At 35.0% G+C, this 20,177-nt stretch overlaps 1 protein-coding gene across 1 annotated transcript; it reads right to left on the bottom strand.

Annotated features, from left to right (window-relative positions):
* Positions 1-1,699: 1,699 nt before the first annotated feature.
* On the bottom strand, positions 1,700-8,294 carry LOC109000522 (calponin homology domain-containing protein DDB_G0272472-like). The gene is made up of 8 exons (XM_018977434.2): positions 8,055-8,294; positions 5,305-7,888; positions 5,054-5,212; positions 4,735-4,914; positions 4,333-4,527; positions 2,995-3,093; positions 2,340-2,918; positions 1,700-2,217 (listed from the first exon to the last, which is right to left on the bottom strand). The coding sequence occupies exons 2-8, from the start codon at positions 7,855-7,857 to the stop codon at positions 1,864-1,866; spliced, it is 4,119 nt and encodes a 1,372-aa protein (XP_018832979.1). The 5' UTR covers positions 7,858-7,888; positions 8,055-8,294; the 3' UTR covers positions 1,700-1,863.
* Positions 8,295-20,177: the final 11,883 nt, after the last annotated feature.

Here is a 20,177-nt window from a genome sequence, read left to right as displayed (position 1 = left end):
CTATTGATTGGAGGAACCAAGCACGCATGCTAATGGGGGCATTCAACGATTCAAGCTACAAATTGGAGCAAAACCGAACACTTCGGTATTCCGGAGAAAAGAACAGCGTATCCCTGGTCCAGTTTTAACTGGAATTATAACTAAAAGCCTGGTCAAATAGGGAATTATAACTTTTCTATTCTAATAAATTAGTCAAAGTCAAACAACGTTTGAAGGTGGATGGCAATTGGTTCAATTTATCCAAGGTTTCAAACTCCAATTCCCTCGTGATTCATCTAATTCCAGGTTTATTTATTGACAAATAAAGAGTAAAATTTATTATTAAAATATTATTATTTTTTTATATAAAATTTATATTTATTTATTTATTTTAAAATAATTATACGATATTTGCACGTAATTATCGTTTCTACGACAGATTCGTCTACAATAAGTTATTTGAAGTCGGTTGACAACGACTGTGGATGAATATCACACACTTCAAAACATTGAAAACTGAGTACCTTACAACCAGACGGCAAGAAAAAATCAAACTAGTTTTTCTTTTCTTTTTCATTTTTTAAAGATTTCTAGCACACGAACATGAAATCATATAATTATCAATTATCCCGAATGGATAGTTTAAATGAAATAATTTTATATGAGTGAAATAAAATATTATTTTTTAATATTATTATTTTAATATTTTAAAAAATTAAATTATTTATTATATTTTATGTATAAATTTAAAAAAATTATAATCATGAAATGAAAAAAAATAAGTTAAGAATGTTTCTGTATTAAAACGGAACTTTAAACTAATAGAAAGATGAATATAAAATTCTAATAATATTTAATCGAATTGAAAGATGCTAAATATTAATTTGAGGTTTTATTTAAGAGAAAATATATATTAATTCAAAAGTGAAAAAAAAATACCGCATTTTTATATTATGCGGTAAAAAAAGGAAGAGAGTGTATCATTTTCCTTTAAAATAAATTAATCTGCCTAGAATTAGCAAAAGCAAAGTATTGTGCACTAAAAGCACCATAACACTTTGTTTCCATAAACATTTTGATAAAATGGCTCGAGTATGTATATTTGTGTGTTAATGGCCGGCAGGCAGGCATAGTGTCATGCAAAGAGACTTGAAAAAAATAATTAAGATTTTGGTTGTGTTTGGATGTTGAAGTGAGTTGAGTTGAATTGAGTTGAGATGATAAAATATTGTTAGAATATTATTTTTTAATATTATTATTATTTTGAAATTTAAAAAAATTGAATTGTTTATTATATTTTATGTTGGAATTTGAAAAAGTTGTAATGATAAGTTGAGATGAGTTTGGCAACCAAACTCACCCAATTTCGTGGGGTGAAGCCAAGTTGTCGTTTAGGAATATTCTTGGACCAAAACATATTGATGCGAGAAAGGCTGCATGATGCATTATAACTCATTTTATAATCAACTAATGTCGTAGCCTTATCAAACGGATCTCATGAAACCATATCAGTATGTGAGTTTATTTTATATAATCTCTTTGTATATGTAGCAGTTCTCGTATTATATGTATATCATTACTTTTCACTAAAATACTTTTAAAAAAAAAACTGAATGGAATGGAAGCAAATAGTTAAGAAATCATCATATTTATTAGTATAATAGTAATGGAAGCAATACTTGAGAAGAAAAAATATTTGTTCTTGTAAAAGCAATTAAAAAAAAAAAAAAAACAAACAAACCAAACCTATGTGGTGTGTGGGAAGAGCAACAAAAAGAAAAAGAAAAAAGAATAATTGCTTATATTTTATCTACGTAAATGTCTCGCCCAACTTCTATAGGATACCCTAGTAGTTAATAATGCTTATGTAATTTGGATGAGTACTTAAAAACGAAACCTTTGACGCCCAAAATCAAAAGAGAAGCTGCAGTTCCCCACCAAGAACAATGCAAAAACAATCAAAGCGGTTAGGAGTACCCACATCCATGGCTGCATTCTTCTCTTGTTGCGGTTGCGAAGAGGCGGAGGAATTGATTTTGCCTTGCTCTGCTTACTAAACTGTGAAGGTTTTTTAGATCTCTTTGTTATAGTAATGGGCTTCTCTCTAGTTTCAGATTCCTTGAGACTTTCGGTTGGAGTTTCTGAGCTTGGAGAAGCTTCTTTTTTAGTATCACCATCGGTAGCCTCTACTGCAGCTGCCTTCTTTCTTTCCTTCTTCCTTGCTCTCTTTTCCCTTTCCTGCATATAGACCACATGCCAATACCGATTCAACACATAAAGGCAAAGAAAGGCAAATGCACATTTAGCTGCGTAATGCCAGTTGAAACCATGGAATGAGGAGGAGCATCAGTAGAATTTACCTTCTCTTTCTCTTCAGCTTCCCTCTGTACTCTGAACATAGCCTTGGCTTGCGCCTTTTCTGCTGTTCGCTTTTTCCTCTCCAGGGCCTCCTTGGCCTTGGCCTTCTCCTCCAACAAATGTTGCTCCCTCAACTTGGCTGCTTCCTCTTCCCTTCTCAATTGCTCCATTTTTCTAGCCAACTCCTCTTCCTCCTTTGTTTGCTTTGGCTCTTCTTCTCTTGCCTCTTCAATCTCCTTTCTGCCAGAAACAGTTGCTAAGCCATTCCCCAAAGGTTTCACAGGTATTTTAGATTTAGTAGTTTGTTTCTTTTGCTCCACAGCTACCGTGAGGGGTTTTTCCTTCACCTTTTCAGTTTCCAGTTGTACAATTTGTTTTCCTTGTTCAGCAGCTGACTGTGGGGGCAAAGCCTTGTGCATTCTTTCATAAACAACATTGGGAATTAAAGGTGGCTCCTCATCAGGACCAAGTGATCGGCCATCCAGCGTCCTCAGTCTCCTCAATGTACTCCTAGTGTTGCACCTGATGTATTCTTTGCGGAACTCATTGTTTTTGTTCCACAGTTCCATAACTTTCTCAACCTATACAGTATATCTGTAAGTCCAAAAGTAAAGTTGTTTTGCTAGAGAAGAGCAACAAAGGACTGCACAATCCCACCTGGTTAACACAAAATCTTTGAAGTTCCTCCTTCTTCACTTTTGATGCTAAATCAGCAGCTGCATTAATGTCATCCTTGTACTTCCAAAAGTGTTTGTTCTGCAGATTTAAGGAATAAGAATTGGGTCAATCCCTCTGTTCTGTTTCCAAAATTTACCTCCATATGTGAACCTTTTTATCAACCTACAACACATGTGCACTCCTACATGTCAACATGGGCTAAGTTTTTTTATTATGATTTCTTGTGCCCCCTTTTTTAAAATGAGAATATCTGAAAAAGAAAAAGTAAGCAGATACTGACATGTTGCGGCAGGTTTGGGGGGTGAGATAAGAATTTTGTGTTTTGTTTAAAAGTTTAAAATATTATTATTATTTTGGGATTTGAAAAAGTTGAATTGGAATTTGAAAAAGTTGAATTGTTTATTATATTTTGTATGGAGATTTGAAAAATGTGTAATGATGAAATGAGATGAGATGAGAATTTTGTATTTTGTCTCACCCCCCAAACCTGCTGGCTAGTGGGGTTTGGCATGTGATGGGAGAAACATTCATCTTTAAAACTGCAAGAACCAAACAAGGGTCCACATCTCTTCAGACAAATTAACAGCTACAATGAAACAATGGAACATTATCTAAATGAAAAAACAGCTTCAAACCTCATCTTTTTACTTAGGTGATCAAATAAGAATAACTTTAAAGTCTAAATAACTTTTCCCATCTATTCTTCCAGTCAAAAGGCCTTGTCTGCAAACTTTGCAGTCGCCAACAAATAGATTCATTTCAAATTTCTCCTCTGTCAATCTAATTAAGTATCGACAACACTTGACAAAGTAAACTGTCCAGCCACAGTTTTCTACTTTGAGCCGTCTTGCTTGTGCAGCTATCACGCAATGTGTGTGTCAGAAAGAGAAACAGAGCAAGAAAGAGATCATAATTGTAGCAAGCAATCAGACTTAAGATGCATCTCCTGGAGATACCAATCCACCGTAATTAACATATGCAGATGATTTTTTTTTTCTAACTAAGCCAGTATTTAATTGTTAACAATGCAGTAATCTTTGTAAGTGTGGCAGTACAAGCTTCAAAAAATTTATAAAAGATAAGATGTTTTTGCAACTAAACTCCTTGGAGGTTCGCTTGTTGATTTTGATGTGGCATGGATTCTTCTGTGTATTGGCAACACCATCTATTCTTTTGGTTTCAGATCTTTATACCCAAATTACATTTATTATATCTGTGGAGAAAATCCAGTTGATACCTAAAGGGAAATTCATATGGGCATATTATACATGTTATTCAACATCAAACAGAAGGATCACGCGAATAGAAAAGATATACCTTCTCATGAAATTGTTTCTTCAAGCTCTGTAAATGTGCATATGCTTCTTGGCGAATAGCATCTGCAGCTGTAAACTGAGCATGTAATTCCTTCAACTTTTCACTTTCACCATTGTATTTCTTTTTTGCAGTTTTAGTGACAGCTTCAGCTTTCAGAACATTGTCTCTAAGTATATCCAGTTCCTTCCTCAAAAGCTGTAAATACTAGAAAGTCAGATAAGCCTTTGAACCCCAATATAAAAAGAAAACTTATCTCATTGATAGTTTATTACAGAACTATCTTATAAGTTTAAATATATAAGCTGTTGAAAATTAGCTGTAGATATTTGAAACTTGCATAGCTCATGTCACCTGATAGACACATAAAATTAAGAGATAATGAGAACAACCAGAAAAAAGTACCTTCAAGAGTGCTTCCGTTTTCTCTTTCTGATCTAAAGCCTCCTGAACATCATCCTGCTGACTAATATTTGAAGAGAGCTGTGCACGATGTTGCTTCAATTGCTTGATTTCACGAATAAACTGCTTTTCTTCTGTCATAGGCAGGGTCTCATGTTGCATCGCATGTTCCATATTGTGTATCTTTTTACAAGCCATAAATTGAAAAAAATGAGCATATTTGCTTTAAAAAAAAAAAGAATGAACAAAAAAAGAAACCTTAAGTAGAGCATATCAATTTGCCCATTCAGCAATCAGTGGAAAGAGACAAGTTAGTGCATACCCTGCCATCAATGTCCTTGACGGCTATCACATTCTTCAGTCTGTTAATCACAGATTGAGCAGAATCCATCTCCTTACGTTTCGACTTAAGCAAGTGTCTTGCAGCTTCCTCTTCCAACAGGGTAGCTTCAAGATTATCACCATACTCCTTCAAAGTGACCTAATAGCAGGGGCATAACAACAATCATGTAATTAAAAAAAAAAAAAAAACAGATCCTCAAAAATTGTAAAGTAATCAACAATATTCCTTACTCTTTTCATTCGGATTTCAGCTTGAATAGCATCCCGATTTCGAGTCTTCTCATCAACTTGTAGCTGAGCATGTGTGGTCTGTTCTCTTAAATTTTCGTCATCATATCTTGGAAGCCGGATCAAATAATAGAATGGCCTTTTCACCACCTCAGCATTCTGCCCTTCAAAAGCATCAGTGGATCCTTCTGGAGAAGGTGTAGAGGTTTCATCACAGTTAATCCCAGAAACTACCTCGGCTCCTTGATATGATGGTTTGCTCCCGCTATCTATACCAGTAAATTGATCACCTCCATCTACATCTAGATCACAATTTAGTGCACTTTCAATCAAATTAGCAGACCCAACTACCACCTTGGACTCGGATTTGATATCATCATCATCATCATCATCGCAGGGCATATCCCTGCTACTTAGTGTGAGAGTGCTTTCAACTTCAGTCTCTGATTTCACGGACAAGTCATTTTCAACAAAACCATTTACATGGCATTGCACGTCTGTAGCAGCAACAGGATGAGGCTGGCCATCAGCACAATCGACGGCCAAATTTGAAACTTCAGGTCCTTTCTTTGGGGCATCAGCTGCAAAGTCAGTTACCTTTTCTTCGGAATCAATGGCAACAGACCCAGTCTCAGTTTCTAATTTTGCATCATCGGCAGCATGGCAACTTGAAATGTTATAATCGGGCCCATTCTCGGCCCCATTATTGGTATCCTCTTTTACTACAGTATCATTGTTGGGAGAAGTAGGGAAACTTTCAAGAAGTTTATTCCCAGACATGCTAGGGGAGAGCAAGCAGTCCACATCTTGAGAAGAACCATTTTGTTCAGGTGTATTTTGAATGGCACCAACCGAGTCATTATTGACAGAGATCTCAGAAATACCATTTTGATCATCAGCAGGTATGCAAACTCCATTTTCAATGGAGACAACTTCCATGTTTGAACTCTGCTGCACATCCACCTCAAGTTCCCCTGAGTCTGCTTCCACAGGAATCTCATTAGCAGCAGGCCCATTCTCAATATTCTCTTTTGCTGCAGTATCATTATTGGAAGAAGTAGGTAAACTTTCACCACTTTCAAGTACACTCCCACACACCACAGGGGAATGCAAGCAGTCCACGTTTCGAAAAGAGCCGTTTTGTTCAGGTGTACTTCTAATGGTACCAACCAAGTCATTATGGACAGAGATTTCTGAAATGATAGCTTGAACGTGATTGGTAGGCAAGCAATTTCCATTTTGATTGGGGATAACTTTCGTTTTTGAACTCTGCTCCAAGCCCGCCTCATGCTTCCCTGAGTCCGCTTCCACAGAAACCTCGTTAGCACAAACAAATGGAGGGAAGGGCAAGCTTTCAGCATCTTGAGAAGACCCATTTTGTTCAGCTGTACTTTGAATGGCCCCAGCCGATTCATTATTGACAGAGTTCTCTGAAATGATATCTTGATCAGGATCAGTAGGCAAACAATCTCCATTTTCATTGGAGACAACTTCTGTATTTGAGTTCTGCTCCAAGTCCAACTCATGTTCCCCCGAGTCCAATTCCAGAGTAATTTCATTAGCAACTACATTCCCACAACCAAATGGAGTGGAGGACAAGCTTTCAGCATTTTCAGAAGACCCATTTTGTTCAGCTGTAATTTGATTGGCACCAAGAGATTTTAAAGAATTATCTTGAGTAAGATTGATAGGCGAATCATCCTCATTTTCAACAGCAACAGTACCAGTATTACTCACTTCTGTTTCTAACTCTCTCTCAGCAACAGGAGAAGGAGAAGAATGTGCCATGTCTACCACAAGGTTCTCTTGTGCAGCATCTTCGAGAGGAGCCTCGTTGGTCTCTAATTCTGTTGCCTCCTTCTCCTGTACAAAATCATTTTGAACATCCATGCTAATTATATCCCGAGATTTGTGGTTTTCCTTGCTTTCTGTTGACAAATCAGGCTTCGTATCCTCCTCTTCTCCAGCAATCTCTCGCAGCTCAGATTCAGCGGTTGAGCCTAAATTACTATCCTGTGCCCCGCCATCATGGACCTGCATGGACGACTTACATAATTCAGACTCAGCAGCATCCGGAACCACAGGAAGGGATCTCTTAATCTGTCGTGCATCCTCAGAGGACTCCTCAACCTTGATTTGCTCTTCAACCTCGAGTTGCTGCGGCTGTGGATGTGCCTGTGGCTCAAATTCCCCAACAGCCTCCGGCCCATTCTCCTCCTCAGCGCCATTGCTCCCTCTCACTTGCCCCACCTTCATTTCACATTCAGAACCCTCTAAACCACCACCACCACCATTATTCTCGTTACATTCCCCATTCTCAACAACCACGACTTCGGCAACCCCATTGAGATCCGTTGGCTCAACGTGATCGTTGGAAACAGAGTCGCTTCCGCCGACGAAAACGTATGAGCCGTCGACATCTTCCTTACCCGTATTGCTCCCACTGATTATCACAACCCCGTTGTTCTCTCTGCGCAGATCCTGGTAGCTACCCTTTTCCTCAACATCACCTTTTGGAACGTCGCCAACAGCACACACGTCCACATCCGCGGTCATTGTTACAAACTAATCCCAGACCCCGCGATGGCTAGCACACCACAACAACGCTATTAATGTTTTCTATCTCACATAGAATAAATCAAAATGGCAGTCAATTTGAGTTTCTTTTTTTTTTTTTCTAAATTTTAAAGACCAAGAAAAAAATAAAAACGAGTATAATTCGAAATCATATGGAACAGATAATCAAAACTTACATGGAACGAAGCTTGGAGATTCGAGATCCAACAGTTGCAGAAACAAACAGATCGAGAGCGAGATCGGTGAACTGGGAAGGCCAATGCGGGGCAGTTGGAGCGTGGATCTTAGGACTCCATGGATAAGACGAGAGAAATAATGGCGTTAAGAACTTAAGAGACAGAGACAGAGAGCGAGGGAGAGTTTCCTTTCCTTCTTTCTCTGAACCTGGTGGCTCTTCTGTGTTGATTTGAACTCAAATTCCTCCCACGAATTTTCCTTTTGTATTCTTTTAATTTATATTTTTTTTTTCCTGTTTTTCCGTGTTGATTAAGATTTTGTCACTTCCCCCATCAATTTTATTTTCCTAATATTATAATTTTATACAATCTTGGATAAATACTAATTATATTTTCTCATATTTCCAAAAATAGTTTGACCACATTTAAAGTTTAATTTTTTTTCTTAATTTTTCATATTATTTTATTAAAAAATTAAAACTTATAGAACTGCATAATAAAAGGGTGGCTCTACTGCCATAGTTGGAACTCTCGCTAGGAGTTCTCGCTGGTCCAATTGTTATATTTTTATTTTTATTTTTATTTTTTTAACATATATTTTTTAATATTTTTAAATATATTTTAAGAAATAAGGATATTATTAAAAAATATTTACTTAATTATTAAGTAAGAAAATTAAATAAAAAAAGTCCAGCGAAAACTCTAGGGGTAAGACTTAAGAGTAGCTTTACTCATAATAAAAACATCTCAAAGGTCAAATAATTTTGGATTATCTCAATATGTTACTTTAGTTACTAATCCCCACCGACATTGCAAATCCAGTTTTTGAGTCCTGAAAAAAATAAAAGACCTTAAGATCTTCGATAGAGATAACCACAACACTCGATAAGATGTTAAAGAATTCCACGAGGTTCTCATGACTGGTGACGTAACCATCTCATCTACGAGACAAGATTTGTATTCATGTTTTGAAGTTCTATTTCGATATTTAATTGAGTTGAGTTGAATTGAATTGAATTGATAAAATATTATTTTTTAATATTTTTTAATATTATTATTTTAAAATTTAAAAAAGTTAAATTATTTATTATATTTTATATTAAGATTTAAAAAAATTATAATAATAAATTGAAATGAATTAAGATAGGATTAAATTCCAAACGAAGCTGTCACCACAAATTCAAGATTAATACGCTGGTTAAGAGTTCTATTTCAAATATGTGATTTAGGTGTGGTTTAAATAGTGAGTTGAGATTGAGATGAATTGAGATAAACGTTAAAAATTGAATAAATTATTATTAAAATATTATTTTTTAATATTATTATTATTTTAAAACTTAAAAAAATTGAATTGTTTATTATATTTTATGTAAGAATTTGAAAAACTTTTAGTATATATTTGAGATTGTGATGGAAAATATAATTTATAGTTTTAAGGCTTATAGCTTATAACTTAAGTAATAAGTTTTACTATTAAAATATTATTTACTATTTAGTAACCATATGTTTAAAATATTTTCCAACACGTTACATTTATTTGAAAACAAACCGTTCACTGTAAATATGTTATTTTAAATAGTAAGAAAAATGATAGTTACAGTAGTGAATCTGTAAGCGTCGTACAATTATTTTGAAAAAATAAGTAAATAAGAGACTCACATAAAAAAAACTAAATTTTTAATAATAGATTTCACTCTTTTCAAAATAACTGTATGGTACATGTAAATTTTACGATTATATATAGTATTACTTAAAAATTAATATTATATACAATTATAAGAGATCTAAGTTTTATATATTGATTAGAAAAAATTAAAATATTTTCATGTGAATTTTAAAATTATTCAATTTTTTTTTGTAAATAATACATTTTAAATTTGACCACCTAGAAAAGTACAAATCATTATTCTTTAGAATGTGAAGGTCCTCATGTTTTGGTATTTTTTTCTTATGATGTATTGATATGAAATGTTTGGTGAGGAAGGAGCAGGTAGCTTAAAGTATTTGTGTGCAGTTTCAGATAAGAGTATTTGGCATGATGGAGGGGTCAACAACATTCATTTCTGGAAGCTTGAATACATCCAACCAAAATGCGGAGGTCATTGTCAAAGGTGCCCATACGCGTAAAACTATCAGGATTCAGAAAGAAAGAACGGTAAAAAAAAAAAGAACTTTTCAGTGTTAATTTAGGACTCTTAAACCGGACGTCGTCGCTATTGTGATGTGGACGTTTGAGATTATTTATCTTTAATATTTATCTTTTAAGTTACGTTTAGATTTTAAACTGAGTTGAATAGAATTGAATTGAGATAATAAAATATTATTATATTATTTTTTAATATAATTATTATTTTAAAATTTTAAAAAAATTAAATTATTTATTATATTTTATATTAAAATTTAAAAAAATTATAATGATGAGTTGAGATGAATTTATAAAACAAACGAAACATTTTCAATGATATCTGGTTGAGAGGATATTATTCTTCAGAGTAATGCTAAATGTGCAAGTCTATAAAAAAGTTTATTTTTTTTACATGACTCTCATATTTAAAAAAAAAAAAAAAAAATTGTTTAAATAGAGTATACAAGACTTATATATTTATACAACTGAATAAACAATTTATATGTTCCTAACTAGTAGATGAATTTTCCCTGATTGCAAAACTCCATCATAATGAACCAATAAAAACATGGCATTTTCGAACAACCACGGTTTTCCTTTTGACCATGAATCTTTTTGGCTGCAAATCCACAACTTGCCATTAGGGTGTAGGATAGAAGAGTGTGGGAAACAGATTGGAAGCTCGGTTGGGAGGGTAATAGAGGTGGATGTGGGAGAAGACGGTATAGGTTGGGGGAAGGCACTGCGAGTTAAGGTGGATGTACCTCTGTCAAAGGCCATTGCTAGGGGTAGGTTCCTCAATGTTCAGGGTCAAAGGGTGTGGGTCTTCTTTAAATATGAAAAGTTGCCCAAAATATGTTTTAGCTATGGGTGGTTGTTGCATGAAGAGTTGGGTTGCACATCTGGGAAGGGAGAGCAAAGCGAGATAAACGAAAATAGCCAGCAATTTGGCCCATGGTTGAGAGCTGAAAGCAAAGCTAGAAGAAGGCTTTCATCCTACACCTCTGAATGGAAAGGAAGTAAGGAGGGTGGGGCAAAAGTCTCTGGGAGTGGGCAAAAGGGAGAAGAAGCAGAGGGTTCCACCGGGAGTTCAGCTTAAGGAGGGCTATCGAGAAACGATGTTCAGGGGCAGTCTACTGTATATAGTTGGGATCCCAAGGATGGAGTCGACGCAAATCAAGGAAAAGATACAACGACAGCAGAAGGAGGCATGGGAGGCACAGACACAGCTGATGTGAGTGAAGAGATAGATGTAGGAGGCGCTCGAGCAGCGTAGAGTAAGGAGGAAATGTTCATGCAGAAAGGGGAAATTGGGGGGGAAAGTTTAACTGGGTTGAAGGGCCATAATGGGCTGAATAGTGAGGATGGGCCTAGCAAGGTGCAAAGGGCCAGTCCGGGGCCCAGAGATACTGAGTCAGAACCTACAATTGAGCCAACGACTATTACGCAAGTTGGGAACGCAAGCTAGAGTAGGAAGATTACATAATCACTTCAGAGTTCCACACAACTGAGAGGGTGTGGAAGGTGGAAACGCAGGGCTCGGGATCATGGCAGAGATCTTTTGGAAACTCTGCTGCCAATTGGTTTTAAAAGGAGGATAGAGAGGGGTGGAACAACGTCAGTGACATCTAAGTATAATAAGAAGAGTCGTAAGGGGGCACAACCAAAGATGGGGGTTTTGTTATTGGATAGAGTGAAGGCTGCAGTCCCGCCAGGAGATATGAAAACCTTAAGTTGGACCTGTCGGGGGCTTGGGAACCCTCGAACAGTTCAAAGCCTTCGCTGGTTAGTGAAGGACAAAGTGCCCGATATGGTTTTCCTTATGGAGACCAAGCTTTCTTACAGTCGGGCTCAGGCTGTTGCTAGTAGGTTCAGGCTTGAGGGCTATTTAGTGGTGGAGGCTATTGGAAGGAGTGGGGGCTTGATGTTCATGTGGAGACAACAAGATCTCTTAGAGGTGATTAACTACTCTCAACGTCACATAAATGATGCGGTTAATGGGGAGGAGGGTAGGCAAAAATGGCTTTTGACTTGTTTTTATGGTCAACCAGACTCCAATTTAAGGGAAGGGGCTTGGAGATTACTTTCATCCTTTAGGCCAGAAAAAGGGGGATGGGGTGTTCTAGGAGATTTTAATGAAATTCTAACAAATGATGAGAAGGTGGGGGGGAAACAAAGAAGTAAAAAATAAATGGAGATGTTTAGGGCAGTGATGGAAGATGGGAGTTTGACTGACCTGGGATGGAAAGGGGAGAAGTTCACATGGTGTAACCGACATGAAGACGATTCTTTTATCAAAGAAAGGTTGGAAAGAGTAGTGGTAAACCCCGAATGGAAAGCAATTTACAATGACTTCAGAGTGGAAACATTGCCTGCTGTTTGTTCAGACCATAGGCCTCTTTTGTTGGACTGCTTGCACTGGAACAGATGGAGGAGGAGGACCAATGTTCACTTTAAGTATGAGGTTAACTGGTTTAAAGAGGAGGGGCGCAGAGATATTGTAGAAACAAAATGGCAAGCAGGAAGTAGTAGTTTAAGCTGGATGGAAAGGGTTCAAGGTAAATTGGAGGGGTGCAAGAGGGGTCTTCAATGGTGGAGCAGGTCTTTAGCAAATGAGAGAACTACTACTATTAAGGAAAAAACTTTGTTACTGAGCAAACTTCAGAGAAATGAGGGCCCTGAGAGTATGAAGCTTCAGAAAAGAACTCAAGAAGAACTCAGTTTTCTGCTAGAACAAGAGGACCTTAAATGGAAGCAAAGAGCAAAAGAGCAGTGGTTGGAAGGAGGGGACAAGAACACCAAATTCTACCATGCCAGTGTGAATCAAAGAAGAAAAAATAATTTCATTAAAAAGGTAGTGGACAGTGAAGGTCAGGAGTTGACTGATAAGAGTGACATTGCATTGGGGTTCTGGGAGCATTTTTCGAAAGTTTATGAGTCTTCTCAGCCTTCTACAAGGTGCATTGAACAATGCTTGCAGGGGGTGGAAGAAAAAATAACACCTGAGATGAGAGGGGATCTAGAAAAGAGTTTCACTAGTGTGGAAGTGGCAACAACACTCAAGCAAATGTCACCCGTCAAGTCTCTAGGTCCAGATGGCTTTGGAGCGGATTTTTTTCAAGATCATTGGGAGGTAGTAGGGAATGAGGTATCACAGGCATTGCTAGATTTTCTACAACATGGAGTTATGCCAGAGGTACTGAATCACACTCATCTAGTTCTGATCCCAAAGGTTAATACACCTTCTTATGTTCATGATTTTCGCCCTATAAGTCTTTGTAATGTTTTCTATAAATTAATCTCCAAAGTAATGGCAAATAGGCTGAAAGGTATTTTGTCTAAGATTATCTCATGGAACCAGAGTGCTTTTATACCAGGAAGATTAATTTCTGATAACATAATGGTTGCCTATGAGCTATTGCATACCATGAAAGCTAGATAGAAGGGAAGGGAGGGGAGTATGGCAGTAAAGTTAGACATGTCTAAGGCATATGACAGGGTAGAATGAAACTATTTGGAGGCAATGATGGTAAAACTGGGTTTTGGACGGAAATGGATTTGTCTGGTGATGGAGTGTGTAAGATCAGTAACCTATTCAATTCTAACTAATGGAGCACCAGGGGAGACCATATCACCTTCTAGAGGCTTGAGACAAGGGGACCCCTTGTCTCCATATCTGTTCCTTATCTGTGCTGAGGGTCTTACCTCCCTATTACATAAAGCTGAATCGACTGGGGCTTTAAAGGGGGTGGCAGTGTCGAGGGGAGGGATGAGAATTAGTCACTTTCTCTTTGCTAATGATTGTATAATTTTCTGTAAAGCAAGCTCTGAGGAGTGGTTTGTTGTTAATAACATTTTGGTTCAATACGAGAAAGCCTCGGGCCAGACTTTAAATAAGCAGAAAACTAGTATGATGTTCAGTTCCAATACAAGGGCTGAAACAAAGCAATTTATTATTTAGCAGGCTGAAGGGGTGGTTTGTAACAACTATAACAAGTACCTAGGGCTGCCATCATTTATTGGTAGGTCAAAATACAACTCCTTTTGCTTTATAAAGGAGAGAATATGGAAGATGATCAATAGTTGGAAAATTGGTTTTCTTTCTTCGGCTGGAAAAGAAATCTTGATAAAAAGTGTACTGCAGGCCATTCCGACTTTTATAATGAGTGTTTTTAAACTTCCTGGTATTCTAATCCATGAGATTGAAGGTATGCTTTCCAAATTTTGGTGGAGCCATAAGAAGTTGGAGGTAGGGATTCACTGGAAAAGCTGGAAGAAACTTGGTATGGTCAAGGGTCAAGGTGGCTTGGGATTCAGAGATCTTAAGGCAGGTTTGATAACCAAAACAAAACACAAAATTCTCATCTCATCTCATTATTACACTTTTTCTAAATCTCTATACAAAATATAATAAACAATTCAATTTTTTCAAATCCCAATACACATTTTTCAAATCCTAAAATAATAATAATATTAAAATATAATATTTTAAACTTTAAAACAAAACACAAAATTCTCATCTCACCCCCAAACCTGCACTTAATAGTTTTAACAGAGCACTTCTTGCAAAACAAGGATGGGAATTATTAAAAGAACCTTCTTCCCTAGTTGCTTGCGTTTTGAAGGAGAAGTATTTTCAAGAGTGTGGTGTGTTGGAAGCAAAGTTGGGATCCTACCCTTCTTTCATATGGAGGAGTTTATGGAACAATTTAGATGTGGTAAGGGGGTGGGGCTGTGTGGAGGGTTGGAAATGAGAAGAGCATTAAGATTTGGAAGGATAAGGGGCTTCCTAAGCCAACAACCTATCAAATACAGTCTCCCATAAACAATTTAGATCATAATGGGAAAGTGGAGGATCTAATGGATGCAGGAAAAAGGTGTTGGAGGCGTGATTTGGTGGAAGAGACTTTCAACAAGGAAGAAGCAAAGATCGTTTGTGCTATTCTAATTAGTATCTAGGGCAAAAATGACAAATTAATCTGGGCAGGGTCAAGAAAGGGGTACTTTAATGTAAAAAGTGCATATTATGAGGATATAAGGCAGAGTAAAAAGAAGCTCGGTGAGCCCTCAAACTATGTTGATAATGAGGAACAATGGAAGAAGGTATGGCTTTTGGAAGTTCCTGGGAAAACAAAACAGCTGATTTGGAAAGCTTTGAATAATATCCTACCAACAAAAGACAATCTCCAAAAGAAGCATATTGTTGACAACTGTTTATGCCCAATCTGCAAAAGAGAGGAAGAGTCTGTGGTTCATGTACTCTAGACATGTCCTACAGCAGCTGATGTAATGAGTGGAGAGGGCAAGTGAAGAAATGGCAGAGTAACTTTGGTGATTTTCAGTCCTTATGGTCTGTTTTGTACTTGAGGCTGTATAAGGAAGATTTAGAGTTTATTTCAGTTATTTTACATCAGCTTTGGACTAGAAGGAATGCAACTGTTTTTGAAAACCAGTTTAAAAGCCCCACAACAATTCTAGAACTAGCCAAGTCTGATTTGAGTAGGCGCCTATAGACAGGTACACTACAAGGTCTCAGGTACTGTTGAGAGAAACCAGACAGCGACTGAGGTTTTGAAATGAAAACCACCAACATGGCCTTTTTTCAAAGCTAACTTTGATGCTGCTTTCGATAAGAAAGAGGAAAGGATGGGCTTGGGAGCTGTTATCAGAGATAGTAAAGGTGAACTGCAGGTTACTTTGGTTGCCTCAAAAGAAAATATAAGTTCAGTCTTCTTGGCTGAAAGCTTTGCTCTCTTGAGAGCTATGGAACTGTGTCAAGATTTGGGGTTCAATTTGGTAGAATTTGAAGGGGATGCAAAAGTTGTAGTAGATGCTGTCAAGTCAAGTGCAGAGGACAACTCTTGGATGGGGCAAGTTACTGAGGATACAAAACAGCTGTTGAGTATGTTCCCGTCATGGCAACTTTCTTTTACTTTTAGATGTTGTAATAAGGCAGCTCATGAAGCTGCAAAAGTAGCTCTAAGATCTTTTGAGTGAAAGAATTTTGTTAGAGGAGGGCCTCCCTGAGTGCATGTCTGTTGTAATGGCAGATAAACCTTGTACTGATGTTTAATTCATGAAATGAAATTCCCATGTTTCAAAAAAAAAAACTAGTAGATGAATTTCTATTTTATAAAATAATAAAGTTAATAAATATTACATAAAAATAATAAAAATAAGATGAAGTTCAGTATATAATAATTTTTTTCTTTTTTAAAATTATATCTCACTTTTATCGGTGAAAGTTGTGAGGTCTATTTAAAGAATGTAAATATTGTTATTTTTTTAGGCGTTGTGAAAAAATTATTGTCTATTATTTTATGAGTAATGCTAGAGAGAAGTCACTATAGCAGTGCACACTTTGCACTCACTGCGTGACTGCTTCTAATTGATTGTTCCTAACACTCACTTGGGGAGATGTGTGGTCTAGATGATACCACATTATGTGTGTAACATAGATGCTCTCAATAGTAACTTTTATCTATATTTATTCTTATTTTAGAGAGATTAAAGATTATTTGGGATCTAAATAAAAAACTAAATAAAAATATATTTATATAAATAACCTATAATTATAAGTCTCGTATAATTGTTTTAAAAAAAACTATAGTAATATTATTTAGAAAAGGAAAATGCTAGTAAAACCTCTCAATATTACCGCTCAATTATTTTAATTTTTAATTTTTTTATTTAATAGTTAAAGAAGTAACTATTAATAAAATTATGTATTTTTTTTAATAATTAAAAATATTAACTATTAGGACCGCTAGTCAGTGTTTTTAATTTCGTATCGTACTGACCGGTACGACCAAAATTTTCCATACCAGCCCAGTGGCTGGTATAAGTATCATATGTGTTTCGTACTGGCTTAAATATCGGCCGTACCGGCCTGTATTTCGGCTTATACCAGCTGATATTTTGGCATTTATTTTATTTTTATTTTTATTTTTTTAAACTACAAGCTTATTTTTTTACCTTCAATTCAGATTAAACTATTTATAATATATATATGTATTTATATATAATTTATTTATATATAGATGATTATTTTAGAATATAATTTATATATATTTATATATATAATTTATTCATATATCAATTATCTTAAAACGATATACAAAATAATATTAATATCGAAATATTTTATTCTAATATCTTGATCGATATGATATCCGATATGATATTCAAAACATTACCGCTAGAATTGAAAAATACGTCAGAGAGTGACCCAGAGCAAGCACGTTCCACAGATCACACATGTTTTTTTTTTTTTGGATTGGTCATGTAGAAGCAATTACCGACACCCACCAGATTCAATGAATATAGATAGAAAAAATTTATACAATCTCTTCAATTTTCACACATTACATATTTTTTAATTTTTATTATTTTTTTCTTTCATCAAATATTTAATATATAAATAATTAATAAAAAAATTAAATTATTTTAAAAACAATAAACTCAAAAAATATTTTAAAATTTTAAAATTTTAAAAAATATAATGTGTGAAGACTGGAAAAGTTGTGTAGCATTGCCCAGATAGATATCACTATGGAAAATGATACTTTCCTTTCGTGATTTTATTCTCTCATTTTAACCGTGCATGTTTTTTTATTTAATAATTATTTTTTAATTTAATAATTAAGAAAATAATTATTAATAAATTTGTATATTTTTTTAAATTTAAAAAAATATTTAAAAAAAAATACAGATACACTGAAAAACACGCCTGAGGCTGTCACTATATACTTTTCTGAAAGAAAGAGTGTGACCTGAACCCATAAAGTTTTTTTAAAAAGAAAAAATAATAATTTTAGCTGCCTTTGACTATATCATATTAAGAATAGTAACTAATATATAAATCATTGTTTTCATCTCTCTATTTTTTTAAAAATATATATTATTTTTCATATGAATATTTAATGAAGCCTTATATAAGTATTTAATACAGAATATGAATTCATTTTAAGTATCGATCTCTGACTCTAGATATTAAAATTTAAGCACACGAATCTAATTTTCATTATTATTTCAACTTCATTGTCTTGTTCAAATTCAAGTTCACAAATAAACTTGATTTTTGATGGAGCAAACATGTTAAATGACATGTTTTAATAAAATAAGACTATAATATTTATTATTAAAAAAAACTGGCATATGTATTTGGTTACTTTCAAATTTTTTAATTTTTCGTTTCATTTTTTTTATAAATTCAAGCAAAAAAAAAGAAGTTAAATTGACAAAATAATCATTCTCGTTGTGTGTTTTTTTAAGAGAACTGTTGTAGACACAAAGGAATTATACAAACGTAAATTTACAAACTGACGTGATTTCATAGAATCTGTTAGATCTTTTTTATAATAAAAATAACTTTACAATTTGACATATCACATCAAGACACGATAGTTTGTAACTTTACTTTTGTATAATTCCTTTGTGGCTAAAATATTTTTTTTAATAGAATAACTCTTTTTAATGAAATAAAAATATTTTTTAATCTATTTTTGTTAAGTTTTAGAAGAAAGATAACAGCTGCAATGGTTAATTTGGTTCTATTTATTTGGCTCAATTTCTTAATTTATATAACAACAACATTTTTTTATTGAAATAAACATCAACATCTGGGTGATTTTATCTATTATTTGCTTAAGAACAAGAAAAAACAAAAAGGAAAAGATAACTGCTGCTTTAAAGAATGGCATACTCTCTTGCTATCGCTTGTTGTCAATTGCATCAAAATTGGGGAATCATGGAGCTTATGCTATCCATGGCCAATTGTTTGCAAGCAGTTCCTTTTGGGAGGGCTAGAATTCCTCTTCAAACTAGGTAACCCATTTAAGAAATTTTATTTATTAAGCATCTGAAGTGTATACAATTTTTAAATTCATGCCCAGTTATTGAAATATTGAAAATTATGAAACTTAAAATTCAAATTTTAAAATTTAAATTTCAAAATAAAATTGATAAAATGAATTTAGTATGTAAAATTATAAATATATGTAGCACTAATATTTTTTAATTTAGATTCTTAAAAAATTGTGTTCTTCAATAAATGTTGGAGATAAGGGGCTGCAAAACAGACAATAGTGAGAGAAAGTTTGCTTCAAGGCGCGTTACAATGTCGCTTTCCTTAAGACAATATTCGCTCCCACCAATAACGGTATGCACACGGGTTACAAGCAAATTTGCCTCCAAGATACAATGAAGCCCAGAACAAGTCTGTTTGTCTAACTGCGTTATGCACATACGAAATTAGATCCCGAATACCCTCAGATTTTGCTATTCAACCAAGAAATTAGAAATGTTATCTCGAGAACAAACAGATTCTAACAAATTCTAATAATATGAAGAAGTGAAGAACTTGGGAGAGAGAGAATTCGAAATTATATTCTGTCCTCCTCAAATGGCAGGCCAATGGGTCTATTTATAGATAACCAAAGGTTGTGAACGAAAAGTTATAACTCTTCGTATTTCTGAAAACTGTTCAACACAAGTACATATATTGTGCCTGTTGCCATTCGACCCAACAGTTGGACTTAGTCCAATGGTCGCCTGGCTTCCGTTTCAACTGGATGGCACCAGTTCGAATCACCGCGTGCGCGCTTGGGAAATTAAATTTGTTTTTTCTAAGCATCGCAGCGCCTTGCGCAAGGAGCCCCTCCTGATGCGTTGCTAGTGCTACGCCTTGTGCATGCCCGTCGCGCCCTTGAGCCCATGCGTTGGGGGGCCTCTTGGGCCTCTTCATAAATCAGCAAAATAATGAAGAGGTGTGACTCGAACCCATCCCTTGGCCGTTACATAAGAAGCTACAATACCACAAGGCCAATCAAAGGCTTATGGCTTGAGTGTAGACCCAAACTATAATAAACGTTATACCTTTCCATATCTTCTCTCTTGCCAAATTAATTCACAACTTCCAAAATAACCCAAAAATATTATTAATAATAAATATTATATATATATTATTTTGAAAATATTTCCAACAATCTCCCACCATT

This window comes from Juglans regia, chromosome 8, assembly GCF_001411555.2.
Source record: "Juglans regia cultivar Chandler chromosome 8, Walnut 2.0, whole genome shotgun sequence".
Classification (NCBI taxonomy): domain Eukaryota; kingdom Viridiplantae; phylum Streptophyta; class Magnoliopsida; order Fagales; family Juglandaceae; genus Juglans; species Juglans regia.
This window is presented reverse-complemented; position numbering and strand designations above follow the sequence as displayed.